General features: G+C 21.6%; 1 protein-coding gene across 1 annotated transcript in view; it reads right to left on the bottom strand.

Annotated features, from left to right (window-relative positions):
* Window positions 1-16,672, bottom strand: part of LOC112595971 — a 229,069-nt gene that overhangs the window by 45,064 nt on the left and 167,333 nt on the right. The window contains exons 5-6 of the mRNA XM_025341395.1: window positions 16,055-16,216; window positions 12,281-12,415 (exon numbers count right to left, since the gene is read on the bottom strand). Coding sequence (XP_025197180.1) covers window positions 12,281-12,415; window positions 16,055-16,216 — 297 coding nt within the window. The remainder of the gene's footprint in view (window positions 1-12,280; window positions 12,416-16,054; window positions 16,217-16,672) is intronic.

Genomic DNA, 16,672 nt, shown 5'->3' with positions numbered 1-16,672 from the left:
CAGAGTTTGGGAGGTCTGTTCTCTCACGAGCCCGAGTAAAATATTCAATATTTCTAAAGGCTCGTCTTTAGTTTTATAGTATATAATTTACAATAATGTCTGTGCATGTAGAAAACCAATTGCAGCATTTTTTAAATATAGATTAGCGGTGTAATGATAGTCGATTATCGATTATTCGAAAAAACATTCAATATTCAGCTGTAATCCTTAAAATTTAAACGTAAAATTTTCTAATATGATTTATCAAGTTTCAGTCGATTACACTATTACGTACTTGGTTACTGCCTGATTTATTGAAAATAACCATTATGATTATAAGAAGTAATACATTTTTAACAATAAAAGAAAACAATTATTATTAATAACTAATTTATTATATTTCATTGAAATTTTAAACAAAACTTATATCCAGTAGATTTTGAAATTTTATAACTTTATTAATGTAAATATTGTACTTCTGTTTATTGTTATGTGTTTTTATATAAAAATCAATATACAAAATTTTAATATATTTGTTTTCTTTTTGTGTACAGATATTGATGTATTTTTAAATGGTAGTAATCCGAATTGGTCAGCTTGCAAGTACCTATGTCGTCTTCTTAGTGTCCTATAAAAAAGTTGAGCTCAATTCATTTAATAGTAGATTATGGCTTAACAAATGGCGCCATAATCATAATAAATATTACATTTCTTACGAATGTGTTGACTCAGAGAAGTATTAGGGAAAACGCATGCGGGAGCTATTCGATTTTCACGATTCTACGTGTCTTAAAAGGCTGGGTTCGCACATTCCGATGTTTCGGGACGGACTGTGAACACGAGTCTCCGGATTCTCTAGACAATTGAGTACAGTTGATCGAGTAAGTGACTAACATATACTGGGCAGATCCTTTTAAAAGATTAAAATGGAAAACGATATAGAATATCTATATTTATTCAAAACTTTTAATATTTGTGTGCCCAATTCGCAAGCGTTAAATTAAGTGTTTTAATAAAAAAATAGTGTGAAATTAAACATCCGACAAAGTGAATCCTAACTAATAATTAAATTGTATATATGTCAAAATTGTAAAGAAAAAGACACAATAAGCCATTTTTTTTTTATGTAATATATTTTTTACTTAAAAAAAAAAAAAAAACCAAAATAATGCTTCTTATAAGTTACATATCTATTACTTAACGTACAATTGCTTCAATACACTATCATTGACAAAATTTTTGAAAATACTAATAACCATTGGTGTAACAAACTATATTGAGTATTATTTTTTTGTTTAATATATTATGACAATATTATATTGTTTTAATTCCGTACAATTCAATATTAAATAAATGCTACCTTTCGTGGTATTGTGAACAAATAGTGAACCTTTCGCGTATCATCGATTTTAATCATCGCCTTTGAAACGTCTTTACAACTAGCTTTATCCAAAACAATTTCAATATTTTGTTTACATTTATATGGTGCATGTTTTGTCTTTTGTCGAATCACACTTTTAAAGGCCTTAGATTTACGACACCTGGATCGGAACAATTAATTGAAAATAATATCCACTAAAAAGCTACATCGATTAAAGCAATGTTTCATGTAATTTTACCTACCTATATATAATGCATATTTTTACCGTGTTTATATCGATTTTTTTTACAGACTCGAATCGAGTTAAAAAAAATATATATTACAATATTATAAAAGTCAGAGTAATTGTTGAAACGCTATGTATAGGTGAATTTTAAATAATAATTATATGTCGAAGATATAACTGTGAACTTTGTCAGCATTCATTCATATGAATGGAGCACGAGATTATTTTAGGTAAAATATATAGTATATCCTTAATTCGTAAAACAGGCAACATAAAATAAAACAAAGACTCACAATGCCTGTCATGTGATTGTATAAAAGTAATTCTATAGAAAGTACCTATGAAACCAAAGTTTGTAAATTTATATTGACAATACAGCATAATATAGTACCTAATGACTAATGACTAATTGATGATTATATAAACTGTTTTCGAAATTTGACCATTGGACTTAAATTGTATATTTTTAAATTATTGATTGGATTGATCGCGTGCATCAACCCACGCTGAATCTATTCTTAAATAATCAAACCAATCTGTTGGTCCGTGCTATTCTAACAAAAGTTTTAACCTATCTCAAACTCTAAGTTTACAAGTGTATAAATAAAATAGTGCTTTTCTACTTGTTGTAAATATTATATAATTTATAATATTGAACATTGATGACTAGTTTCTATCGCAAATGTTTCAAATAGAATTATTTGATTTTTTTATAACTTTAAACAATTTATACACAAATTTTGGTACAGGTACAGGTGACAGGTATTTTATTTTCATCAGTACATAAAAATTAAAAATAATACCACATAATAATAATATCACGGTATTATTTTATATTTCAACAATATTCATAAATAATATACGATTGTATACATAATTAATTGAATGTTAATTTATCATATTATATCCAATGTTAATTATTATAAAAATATTTACAAATACGTATGTAAATTTATACTAATTTCAGAAAAAAAAAAATATTTTTCTATTAGGTAATAGGCATGACTTATAGAAAGTAAAAATTACAGTAAGCAGAAAATAAAACAATAAAAAATACAAGTATTTTATTATTTTTATATTGTAGATAAATGAAAGTTGAATAACATTTATAAATTAATCTGAAAAATATTTTGGTTAACTACAAAAATAAATAAAACCTTAAGTTTTGACATGGGAAATAAATATTTTTTTTTTATTTACTTCCAATAATAATATAATATTAATCAAATATTTGTTAGAACATCTAATTACTACAGATAAATTTTATTTAATAAAAAAAAAAAAAACGCACTTTATGAAAATATTCATTATTTTTGTAATAATAATTGTTATTCAATATGCATGCATAATTATTTAATTTTAATTTTTTTAATACATTATAATTAAATATATTTAAAGTAACCAAAATAAAATCACCTTATATTTTTTTTTTTTTTTTTTTGAATATAACATACGATAAATGTGTAGACCAACATTTTAGGTGGACATCGATCGGATATATACTTTATGGTGTAAATGGAATTTAAACTAAAATGTAATTTAACTGATAAGAAGTTTCACAATTCCATTTAAACTTGAATTTAAATTTCATTTTAATAGAAAAAGCATTTTATTTATAAAAGAAACAACTGTGTAAAATTGATGTCCTTTGTGGCCATTAAACTATATTATGTTTTATGCCTTATGAGTTATGAACAACATGTTATAACTAATAACTTGGTAAATGCTATCACTATTAATAATTATAGTTCACCAATTTGTGTAACATAAAAACTATTTAAGAATTTCGCGATAAATTATGTTTTATTTTTAGAAAAGAAATACAATTATTATAAATGTATTACCGATAACCAATATAATATTATGACTATTATAAATTAAAGAAAATTCTTATTGCACGTAAAATTGAGTCGAGTGGAAAATAATAAATATAATATTTAATTAATTAAAATCTACAGTTTTTTTTTTTTTAATTATATTTTCATAACTTGAAAATATATTATTCGTTGCCTTGTAAGTCATATAATATAATATATTTTTATATTACAAATACACATACACGGTCACAATATACACACTGTTAGTTAATGGATCACAGGCTCTGCCTGACATGTCTTTCTTCATGAAATTGTATTTCTACAAAATACTCTTCACCTCTAATATCATCAGCATGTAGTTTGGAGAAAATTATTAATAACACAAACCCTTACTGTGTTTCTATGTGTGATACTCTACGTAGAATAGATATTATCTATATCACACAGTAGTGAGTGTCTTATATTATTACACATGAACGTGTAAGTACAATAGAAACTTTCTCAGAGGAATTTTTCGACAGAATTGTCAGACTCGTCGTTATTAAAATAAATAAATTGATATGTACACGTATAAGGTGTAACCTCACGTGCATAATATTTAGTCTCACGACAATTCTTAATATCCCAGTGATACGTAAATACGTCTTCATAACAATATTATGTTTATTGTTGGTTCATATAGTACGTGATTATATAACGACGATTTGCAGTATTATCGTTATTAATTAAAACGTTCACATAATCGACTACTCTATTGTACGTAATATTATAGAATAATTTCAGCCACTGTGGCTGGAAATAGGCAAATTTATATTAAATACTAGTGCATTTCTACATTTAGAACTTAAAACCATAGAAAAAATATCAGTATAATATGATAAATTACTTTCCCCTTGATATTTGAACAGTTTTTCAAAAGCTTATATTTGAAAAATATCAAAACGGAATTTCGTAAAAAGGTTTTCGCATTTTATCATGATACAAATGGTCAAAAAATGCTGTTTTTTTTTTTTTAAATTAAACATTTAATTTTTGTATTTAATAGATAATGAAAAATTACTCTTTATCATCCAAGTTGTTTACAGGTAAGTGTATGGACGCGTCATCGTAGTCAAGTATTTATGCATTAGATTTAAGTTTTATTTTTTTGTAAATTATCTAGTGATAATTTTTTTGAAAATACTGTCTGTGCATATAATACGATATAAAGTGTGTACTAACTTTTTCTTAAAAAATAATTTTTGTCGTTTAATTTCTCTCTTTTTTACTCTCTTTCTCTTTCAAGTCAAAATAATTTAATGATCAGTTAGAAGATGATTTAATAGTGTAAATTGACACAACTACGGATTTGGAGCTGGTGAAAAATAACGACTTCTATTAGTTATATAAATATATAAAATAATGATGTACGTATTATAAAAGTAATAAGCAGCAAAATATAAATGCATAACTAAGTTAATAAGAAAAATTAAGATTAATAACTAAATTTAAATTTTTTTCTTAAAATGAATAATAAAGTACAATTTAAAAAAAATTCATTAAAATATTCATTAAAATATTTTAAACTTTCTATAATCTTGAAATTTTCAACTATAAATAATGTGTAATTGATGCAATCAATTGTGAGATTATTTGTATTTTCCAAAATAAAATGCCTAAAATTGGACGTTTGCATGTATTTAAAATTCTGAATTGAATTAAAAATAGTGAATGTAATCGGAATAATACTTTTTCTCTTATATTCACCATTAAATGGTCTTAAAAAAATAATAAAAATACATTATAAATTTAGCTGACGGTGTTAAGCTGTCATTTTGAATATAATAGTATAAAGTGTTAAAATGACATAGTTTATAATATTTGACACATTTAACATTTTATTTAATGGATTCTTAATAAATTCAAATCATACAAAGATTTGTTCTTTTATACTTTTATTTTGAGTTACTTACCTGATTCGTTTTCTAATCTATTTTATGTTATAATTTTAATATCCTGATTATATTACTGACAAAACTTTTGCCAATACTTAATATTATTTTTTTTATTCTTTTAGCGATAATCCAACTAAAATAGTTTTATTAAATCGTTGGATTTTATGAATCATGAAAAGACGAAAGAACTTTTAAGGAAACCGCCGCCAAGGGATTTCATAATGTTATTAAGTTTACTGTAAACCAATCACAGGCGTTTTCGATGCGAAATTAATTGTCTGGAAATTAGGCGTTATTTCGTGCATACTGGAAATCTGTATCTGTGTTCAGTGCGTTATATGATCGAATCATATTTCTCTAGTATTAATTTTATTATTAAAATCATTTTTTCATATTTTATTATGTTAAAATTATTTTTAATATTATTACTTAGATTAATTTTATAAAATGAAACTCTTTATTCATATTTTAATGATTTCGATATTTTTGTTTATGTATAATCAATAATATTTTATATAATTTGATCTCTTTGGAAATCTGATTTTACTTATTACACAATTTTAGAGCTGCATAATTTGATCGTTGTAACGTGTTGTGTATGAATTATGTACTCATATTTGTTTTATATATTACATTTATTTTTAACATTTTGAGAATAATTTATAACAGATAAGCAATTTTAATATTGTTGTATTATTATTTTACAATAGCTTAGTGCAATATAATACACAAAAACTTAGATCCTAAATAATTAAGTTAAATAAATTATTCCTTGTATGCATTTTTTACCAACAAAATTATGAATGTTTAATTATCAAGTAGAAAACAAAATATATTTTTGATAAATAGATAATTAATATTATATAATATTTATATCTAATTCATATTTAAACAAACTTCAAATAAGTAATTAAATTAAGTACCAATTTTTAATTTATCTTGGAATTAACAAAGTAAAGGTGAAGTTTAATTATTTTATAAATATCTTATAAATGATTTACTTTGAAATAATGTATATCTAATAGACAATATTAACAAATAAAAAATTTTATAAATTGCTTAAAAATTGGTATATTATATTAATATATTATGTAGTAAGTACTTATATACTCTATTGATTTTTTTTAAATTACACCTACTGCTTTTGTAACGAATAAAAACAAGACAGCGTTGAACTTAAACAGCGTCTAGACCAGAATACATTTGTCACTGAAATTTGATGAAGTTAACATTTATTTTGATAAACAAGAAACATTAACAGAAATATATTTTTTTATTTATGACAAATGTGGTCTATACCTGGAAAAGGTTTAACACATTGATTATAACTTTTTAAATTATAACTATTTAAATGCTTATCTTGATATAATGCTAAAATTGAATTCTAATAAAAATCCATTATGTTGGCTAATAATAACCTTATTTTTAATGCATGATCGACAAAAATTATGATTCAGAATATTAGTTATACAAACATGGGTTTCTTATGCCTATAAATCTGTTGTAATATTGAATTATAATTTATAATTATCAAAATATTGGTGACATTTATATAATATATGTCGTCACTATATAGCAGTTAGTAGACAGTTTTTTGTTATTATTAAAAGCGTGGTTTTATGAACATATTTCTCTTTTCTGATTTCATTTCATAATCGTAACACTGTCCACAATTAACTGAAACATAATACTGAGATTATGAGCAAACACTAACTATAATAGATAAGTAAATCATGGTTTCGAAACTTAAATTTATTCCATTAATCAATGAATAACTTTGTAAATTATACATTTTATTTAGAATTATTTAAAATATTCCTGCATAGTTCTGAACAAACTGTTGAACATTTTTTTTTTGAGAATAAATTACGTTTACAGAAATATGCTTTGATAGCTTTGAATAGTTTAAAAATAAAGTAATATGTAGGTACCTATTCTAAGTATAGACGTTTGAATTTTATTGAAAGTTGTTCTATCATAAAATGAAATAGGTAACCAAAGTTAAAAATATTTTCACTACATCCACCATAATATACTACCTATACATGTTTTTTTTTTTTTTTTTAGTTTATAAGTGCATGCATAAATATTACAAAAGATTCTTGTTATTATCGGGTTTAAAAATTCTTTGGAAATGTTAAAATATGTTACTACCATCCGTATTTGAGAATTACTTTGTATCGTTCCGTGCCATACTGTTAAAAGATACAATTTATATCCAATAGAGCATAGAAAATTACGAGTCAGTAAAGAAAAGATAATAGCCAGATTAAAAAATAATAACAATACAAACATGAAATAAAAAATAATTTTAAATGAATTATGAGTTTTTAACGTTTTTTTTTTTCTCTCTCTAATGGCTATTACAAACGTTAAATTATAAAGCTATATCAGTATTAAATATTTATATATAATATATTTATATTTAACAAAGTTTACAAAAAAAACTAATATAAAATTATCAGTATATTTTTTTATGCATGGATTAATCTTAATTTTTTAAAATATAAAATCCAGCGTAATTTTTTAACAGATATTGGAGTAATTGTAATTCTTAGTAAAAAAGTATTTATTGTCTGAGATTTTGATGATTTTCTACAGTTTTCTTCAATGTTAAACTAATATTTCAGGACGTTTTAAATGTAACGTAGTAAAAAAATTAAAAATTGAATACATTTACAAATTTTTGAATATTATGAAACAGTTCAAAAATAATCAACTTGCATTGTCGGGACATAAAGTATTACATATAGTATATCTTTCTTTATGTTATAATGCTTAAAATGATAAACAAAAATTGTCTTTAAATAAATACTTTTAAACTAATTGGCTTGTAATAATATTTCATCATAACTTTATTTAAATAACGAGTAAATTAATTTAATAGCTATATGAAAGGAACTTTCCTAATATTACCATTTTAAGTATGTAACAAAATATTTCACATAGCTATAATATATGTATGTATAAGTATTAGGTATATCGTACAATTGTATTATTGCAGGAAAACCGATTAAACCATTTTGATTGTACAGAATTAATTTATCTTGTAAGGTAAATCAATTTGTTTAAAAAAAGAGAATTGATTATTTATTTTTAACAAACTTAAATTTATAATATTTAAGACCTACCAACATAGAATTGAATGTAGATAGAATGACAGAATATATCCAAACGTAGAATGGAATAATAAAATAAATATTTTAAAATAATAAATGTATGTCGACTGTCTGAAATTTGTTAAAATAATATTTTTATTTATTATTATTATTATTATTATTTTTTTTTTTTTTTTTTGTTCAATAAGTAAAATATATTATTTCGTTTATATTATATAAATTCAACGTGTTTTAATAATTCAAAATAACTGTTAGAAATTATAAGTTGGTACGTTACTAGATGAATTAAAAATGTATGTATAAAGAGAAAATTATTTATGTGTATTATGAAATTACTGATATGCACTAACCATTAAATGCATTTTAGCTTATATCACAATATTTTAAACATAAGTACTTTAACTAAAGTAAATATTATTTAAATAATTGTTCACTTAATCAAAAATTGTATAAAGATTTTTTTTTTTTGATTAGAATGTGGATATTTAAATTTGAAAAAATATATGTTTGTAAACATATAAAATTTGTAAAATGCATGAGTTTGAATACACTTTAATTAAATAAACATCACCCCAAAATTTTAATATAGTTTTTATAATTGCAATACAAAAAATCATATTGATATCTTTAAATATTTAAAAAAAAAAAAAAAACTAATTTTCTTCTAATCTGATGATCTTGATGTTAAATATTGGTGTATAAATATATAGTTATTATATTGTTATTTCCTATAAAATAAAATTATTACAATCATAAAATATGCTATAGATTGTTCTGAATGTTTAAGTTTTACTTTGATTTAATGTTATACGTTCAATCATAATATTTAAATATTTAATAAAAATTATTTCGTTTTTTGCAATATTTTTTTCTTACAAATCTTTTTTTTTATGTTTATTAGTGTATATTTCAATATTTATATGTATGCTACATAATTATTAGTGTATAAAAATCTGGTTTTTAGGCATAACTAAGACATATCGGTATGATCACCTTACAGTTCACATACAGCTATGTGAAAACTTAAAAGTAAAATTTAATTTATTAATAATTAAGTCATAAATCATATATTATGCATGTATAAAAATATAGGTTATTTAATATTTATTATAAGTTATAATGATTTGAATTACAAAATATTTTATCTACATAAATAAATTGTTTATATAGAATTTACTTACAGTTCATAATGTTGAAAATTAAAATCAATACACATATTAAACTTTTATAGTTAAAAAAAAAAATGTTGTTTTAAATACTCTTGTTTTAATATAAAAATTTTATATTAAATATAGTTGTGCGGTTCTTATTAACGTAGACAATGAAGTTTTTTTTTTTTTTTTAAGGCTTATAATAATGTCGTTGCTTATACGTGTATAAGGTTATAGGAGACTTAAGGTTTAAGGTTTTCTGAGGAGGAAAAAACGTAAAATGTAAAATATGATTTCAAGATAAAACTCGCCAGTAATCCTATGTATTATACTAGGAAAATAATACAAAATATCTAGCAGACATAAAATAAATAGAATGATATATTAAAAATGCTCTCTCTCATTTTTTTTTTTTTTTTTTTTTTCGATAATTTATATAATTTTTTTTTGAATTTTTAAATAATTTAAAGGCCATATATTAAAATTATCAAGATTTTTGTACTATGTACTTAAAAAGTGTCTGTGGTAATACAAAGATCAATTTTTTTTTTAAATTATTTAGTGAATGAATTTTTGAAAATGTTGATATACTTAACTTAAATATAATAGAATTCTTTTAAATATCATTAATATTTCTTTTTATATTGTTATTTTAGGAATAATTTTTAAACATATCGAAATAAAATTGAATATATTTTACTATTCAAAATTACTTTTTTTTTTATAAAGAGTTTAGAACGTATCGAATATAAATAATAATTATATACGTAGCTATGTAATTGCATATATTTAATTAAATCGTAAAATTTGTAAGATAAACTTATTAAAATATATTACATTTATGTAGATTACTATATTTTTATAAAGTTAATAAGTATAATAAATAACAATTCTTCTTCATTCATATAGATATATTTTTATTTTAAAATTGGTATTTTAAATTTTAAATACTTTAAACAGTATCAAATATAAACTTTTAAAACAGTTGTGAAGTATATGATAAATTAGTGTCAGAATTAATCAAATACTTATTCAAAAACTTTACCTAACCATATATTAACTATGCCATTTACATTAATAGAAGTAATTTTACTATTGGAATAAGTATTTACGATTTATTAAAATATAATCTTAAGAAAATTAACTTATTTAAGTACTTATTCGTGTATAGTACTTAACGTTACATAAAACATTCACTTAACATAAGTTTATGGGATGTGTTAAAATAAACTGTTTGTTTTCTGCTTATAAATTTAGAATGCTTGAATCTATACAACTAAAGTTCTAAAACAAAGCATAAAGTGACAACTAACAATTAGTACTAATGTAATGTAAAAAATTATCTTTGTTTTAAAATTCAATCAAAATTCTAAATTTAAAAAAAAATAAACATGAAATAATTTTTTTTTTTTATTAAAATTAGAAATAGTATGCATAAATCTATCTATTTTACTAATGAAAATATGTACACAGAAAGAATATGGTTGTTAAAAATTATATTACAATATTTTTATTTAAAATTTTTACAAAATATATTAATAATACTTAAATATTTATAAAAAATTTATTGTGATATTATATTTTTTATAGTTTAGTATTTTATATTATAAGTTGATGCACGCAATAGTGTTGTTATTCTTATTTCAAAAATTATTTGTCAAAATATTATAATATAATAATATTATAAATAAATAAAAATTAATAAAAATAATATTATAATTAAAACTTATTGTTTTTTAATTTGCCAAATACCAGAATATTATAAATTGTATACTTATAGCTTTATTATTGTTATTATTAATTTTTTTTTTTTTTTTATCAAGTATGAAGGCTTCAATATCAAGGTCATTAGCCTATATTAGTATTTACATTTACATAAGGTACTTATATTATAGAGTTAACATTATATGGTTGTTTGCTTAGCTTAATTAAAGAGATCACTTTTTTTTTTTTTTTAACATGCTATTTTAACTTAACTTCTTTTAATTTTTAATATCAATACTGATAGTTTTAAAAAATTGGTATATTAAGTAGGCATTGTGTTGCTCAAGAGCTTCTTCCATAATTAAAGGGTACTTGAGATGGTCCTTGCGGGGGCGAATAGTGGGCAATCTAAGACATGTGTCTTATCGTGAGGGGTTGTCACAATGACTTCAACAGGGTTATTCTTCTTATTTAATTAAATATATTTATATTATATATATGGGTGAAGTTTAAGTGTCTGATTCTGGTTCTTGAATGTATTATGTCTGCACATCGAGAGATGTATGAGATGGTGTGCCATTTGTTTACGTTATTTTTTATTTCTTTAAGTTTATTGACTTATAACTTACAAGTTAAATATACAATATATTCTATACCAACTAATGCTCATTCATATCTATGCATACTACTTTTATCATAGTGTTTTAATTATTTTATTAGTATTGTTAATGTAAATATAATACTTAATAATATTCCCGAATTTTTTTTTTAAATACTTTTAATCTGAAATATCAGTTATAATTATTCAAAAACAGATTCATGTTTATTTTTTTTATTATACCAAATAAGTAATTATATTTTAAGTCATTGTATAAATTATTAAATGTGTATTATCATTCATTAAAAATATTGATTATAGACATCGATACTTAAAACTATTTAAATACAATTTAATAAACTAAAACTTACATTTTCTATTACACATATGAGGTTTATTGTACTTCCTTTTCCAATATGGTACTCTTCTCTTCCTAAAATTCGAGCCGTTGGTACAATAACATCCAAGTTATAGTAATGCGAAGCAATACCCGTTCCCATTGCCACCTTAAAAAACAAAATCATTATAATATATTAATTGATATTTATACAAAATATACTCTGTCATAATTTAAAATAATAATATCTATGAAATTATAATTATATGCTTATCATTATATCAAATAATCGTTAAATATAAACTTTTTTTGCTGTTAAATTTATTTATGAATACTAAATAAGCAAACTAAGCAGACTAGTTAATTGTTGTGAGTATATTATGCAAGCAAAAATATTCAGAATGACGAGCAACATCATTAAAACTATTTACATTGCATCTCTCTAACAGGATTCAAGTTTTTGGGCAAAATTATTTCTTTGGTAAAGTAACTCTCTAATTTTAGATTCTTTATTTAATTACGTATATAAAATATACTTATCTGGCTAAAATTATGATAAATTACCACTTAAGTACATAAATTATTTCTATGTCCAATTAAAATGAAATCCAATAACTAATTCTGTATTTAAGTTATTAAATATTGTAAACATTTTTAAAGAAAAATATATTTGATATAAGTTGGCATATTGTATATTATACTATCAATTAATATATCCTAAATATTTTATAGCATTTATAATATTGTAATTTCTAAATTTCAAATCTGCTATTTGTACGATTTTTTTTTGTAAACTATCATCCTTGTATCATCTTAATATACGTATCTATCAATTTATTTATTTAATCAGATACCAAATAATATGCATGATATATTTATTCATTTCTTTGTGACCAAAATAATTTATCTCAAACATAATATGTAAAAAATTCTTAAAACTATCCAAAAAGCAACTATTATAATTATTCCATTGATGGCTATATGAGTAATACAAACAAATTTAATCTGACTATAACTCATTAAATATAATATGTCATAATATTTACCATATAATTATTCTGCTTTTAAATACACAATTTATAAATCTTCCATATTTTAGCTTACTATAGTTAAGCTTTGAACATAGTTATGAACTTAAAATATTAGCCAATCACTGTTTATTAAAACAATAAGTTAGAATTTGTTAACATTTTACTTTTTTACAGTGATTTACTGACTTTATAACAATCAATCATGAGAAATTTAAAGAAGTATTATACGAATCAGTTTACAGATAGTAAAATACTGAAATTTATATCAAAAGATCCATCTGAAATGAGTAAAATTTAAAGCAACGAAACATTATTTTAGTGTTGTGTATTTTGTGTACGTGTACCCTGCATATATACGACTAAAATATTAGTCCATTCTGGAGATAAAATGTAATTTATAAATATAATATATATATTTTTATAGTCTCCAAAGTCCAGACTATACTTATTAATAAGTTTCATTTTTTTTCCATTTTTCAAAAAATCGTGACTCGAGTACTAATATTCTAAATTTAAGATAAAACAGAAATGCAATATTACCACATAGGTTAATTATGATCTATCGATACAAATTTTATCGTTTTATAACTAATATGAATTGTTATAATTAAAAATAATATACAATTACTAATGGATCAATAAGCAATAACATTTAACATTAAATTTTAGATGGAATATATTGGATTTACAAACATTTATATATTTATTTTTTTTTTAATTTTGAAGCTGGTAAAAACTAAAATATTAATTATTAGTGTAGTTTTAAGTGATAAATAAGATATTGTTAATGTTTTAACAAAGTATTTATTTAAATGAATAAAAAAAATCTAAATCCATTTATAAATATTTAAAATATAATAATACATTTTAAGGTATTTTTTATTCTAATATGGTGATCAAATGTTAGCTTCTAAGTCAATATGCCCGAAATTGAAATAGATACAAGATCACTTTAAATTTGTTTCAATAATTATTTAAAAATGTCGATACACAATAAAGTCTCAATTATTTATAAACGTTTCAAATTATAGCGTTGACAAAATTCGTATAAATCATAACAATTTACATATTAGTTTGTAGTTATACCTAATAATTTATAAAATGTTTAATTTTAATTATTAAATATTATATGTTTTAAAAATGTTTTGAAAAACCTAACAAATATCTTTCATTCGTCGTACAATGGGTACCTTTACCGGAATTATTTAGAACTGGGTAATACTATTAATAATATTGTTGGTATCTAAATTACATGTTGTTAATACCTTTAGGTAATCTGCTGCTCATCTTTCCACCCTCTTAAACTTACTTATGATATATAATTACTAATTTATAACTTAATAATAAATTGAAATTAAAAATAATATGATATTATTGAGTATTTATGTTTTTTTTTACTTTTTATACTCCTCGCTAATCTTTTAAATAAAATGTTTTCACTTCAAGAATATAAGTAATATTATTGCTCTAATATAATTTGTGCTAGAAATAAATATTTTTATTTTTTTTTTCATCTCGTGTATTACAATGATTTTATAAGTTTTAGATAAATATTTCGGAGCGATAAATGTATTGATTTTATAATGATTTTATTTGTTTTATGCGTTTGTATGCTATTTATCGTGGAAAAATGCATAGATTTTCAATTTTAAGGTGGTTAATAGTAAAAAAATGAGTATATTCGGTAAGTACATGGAAGATAAAAATAAATTAAAAATTCCTAGTACATTTTAGAATAATTTAGTAAAGCAAAATAGCAATTAGCAAGAACGAAATTTTTATGTAAAACTAACTTAAGCAGAATCGATTTATTTTCATTTTTTGTCAATTCAAAAATGAATTATTTTAGGAATTTTAAATTTTCATCAAAATATTCATATAAGAATTTTTTTTTTTTTTACATGGTATAGTTTTAGTTTATCAATAAATTAAATTAGCTCTTGGGGATTATAAGATTATAATGAATAGAAATTTTAAATTGCATATTTTTTTGTTTAATGTCGATAAAAAGAAAAAGAAAAATGTTCCAAGGAAAATACTTGAAAATTTGGCACAAACTTATTCATAAATTTGATTATTAGTATTAAAATAATAAGCATAATACTAAAAATATTTTTTATATACGTTTGAAATTTAAAATTTGATAAAATTCGTCAAAATTAGGAACATTTGAAAATAAATATGGAGGATATCATAAAATATATTTAGTAATAGAAGCTGAAAAGCCGTTTTTGCTCAGAATAGTTTTCATATGTAAAGATTTACTGAAGGACTAAGTAAATTCGCGCTTCCTACATAACAAAGTAACCTCACATTTCCTTTATTTAATTATATATTTTGAAGCAGAATAATTTTCTTATTATTTTTTACATACAAATTACACATATTGAACTTTAAACCATATAAATGTGTTATTGACGGAAAAATAATGATGTAACAATTATTATTTTAGTATGAGTAAGTTGTAAAAGCACTTTTATTTGAATATTTGTCCAATATTTAATATTTAAATACAAAGTTGTAAAAATTAATATATTTTAAATTTAAAACTTAAATTCTATCGAAAAATTTATCTTTAAATTAATTATTTAATATTTTAAAATAAATTGTATTTCTTTGAGATGTTTTAAAAAATATAATTTCTTTAATAATAAATATTAATATTTATTTATTTTTAATTTGATAAAATATAACTTGTATTTTTAAATATAATAATATGATATTCATTTTAATTTACAGTTAACTTAATATTATGATACTTATAAACATTATTTTACTTGACATTCATATGAACCAGCATCTCTCTTTTGTACATATTTGATCTGTAAATCCCAATTATCTGCGTTATCTGCATGCATTACATGAAATCTGTCATCATTTGTATACATAAAAACACCAGAACTTAATATATGCCAATCTCGGCGACGAACCCAAGATACCTGGAAAAAAAAAATGATAATTATTGCTATGAATTTTAACATTAGTAGAACTGGAATTGTAATGCCCCTTAAATCTTTAAAAATTCCCTAACAATTCAAAATATTATACACTAATAATTTAATAATTTATTATATTTTAATATTTTTTATTATTATGTGAAAATATTAACATCATATTTTGACGTTAAATACTGTAAACCTTAGAATTCTATTAAATACTCGTATAATAAAAATAAAATAAGAAAAATAAAATCAAAAATTGTCTCAAAATATAAAACCAGTATCGCGTGGATAGTTCGAAGGTTAGGTACAGAAAGGAAAAGTACATTAATAAAAATAGCACTTGAACACGAATTTCAAATGTACTTAACTTATCATTTATTTTGATCATTTCATAATTTCGTCATGTTAAAATAAATAAAATAAAAAACATAAAATTGAAGTATAACAAACATT

Source organism: Melanaphis sacchari, unplaced genomic scaffold (genome assembly GCF_002803265.2).
Source record: "Melanaphis sacchari strain LSU unplaced genomic scaffold, SCAv2.0 Contig2_pilon_pilon, whole genome shotgun sequence".
Classification (NCBI taxonomy): Eukaryota; Metazoa; Arthropoda; class Insecta; order Hemiptera; family Aphididae; genus Melanaphis; species Melanaphis sacchari.
Note: the sequence above shows the minus strand (reverse complement) of the source record. Positions and strands in the feature narration are given on the sequence as shown.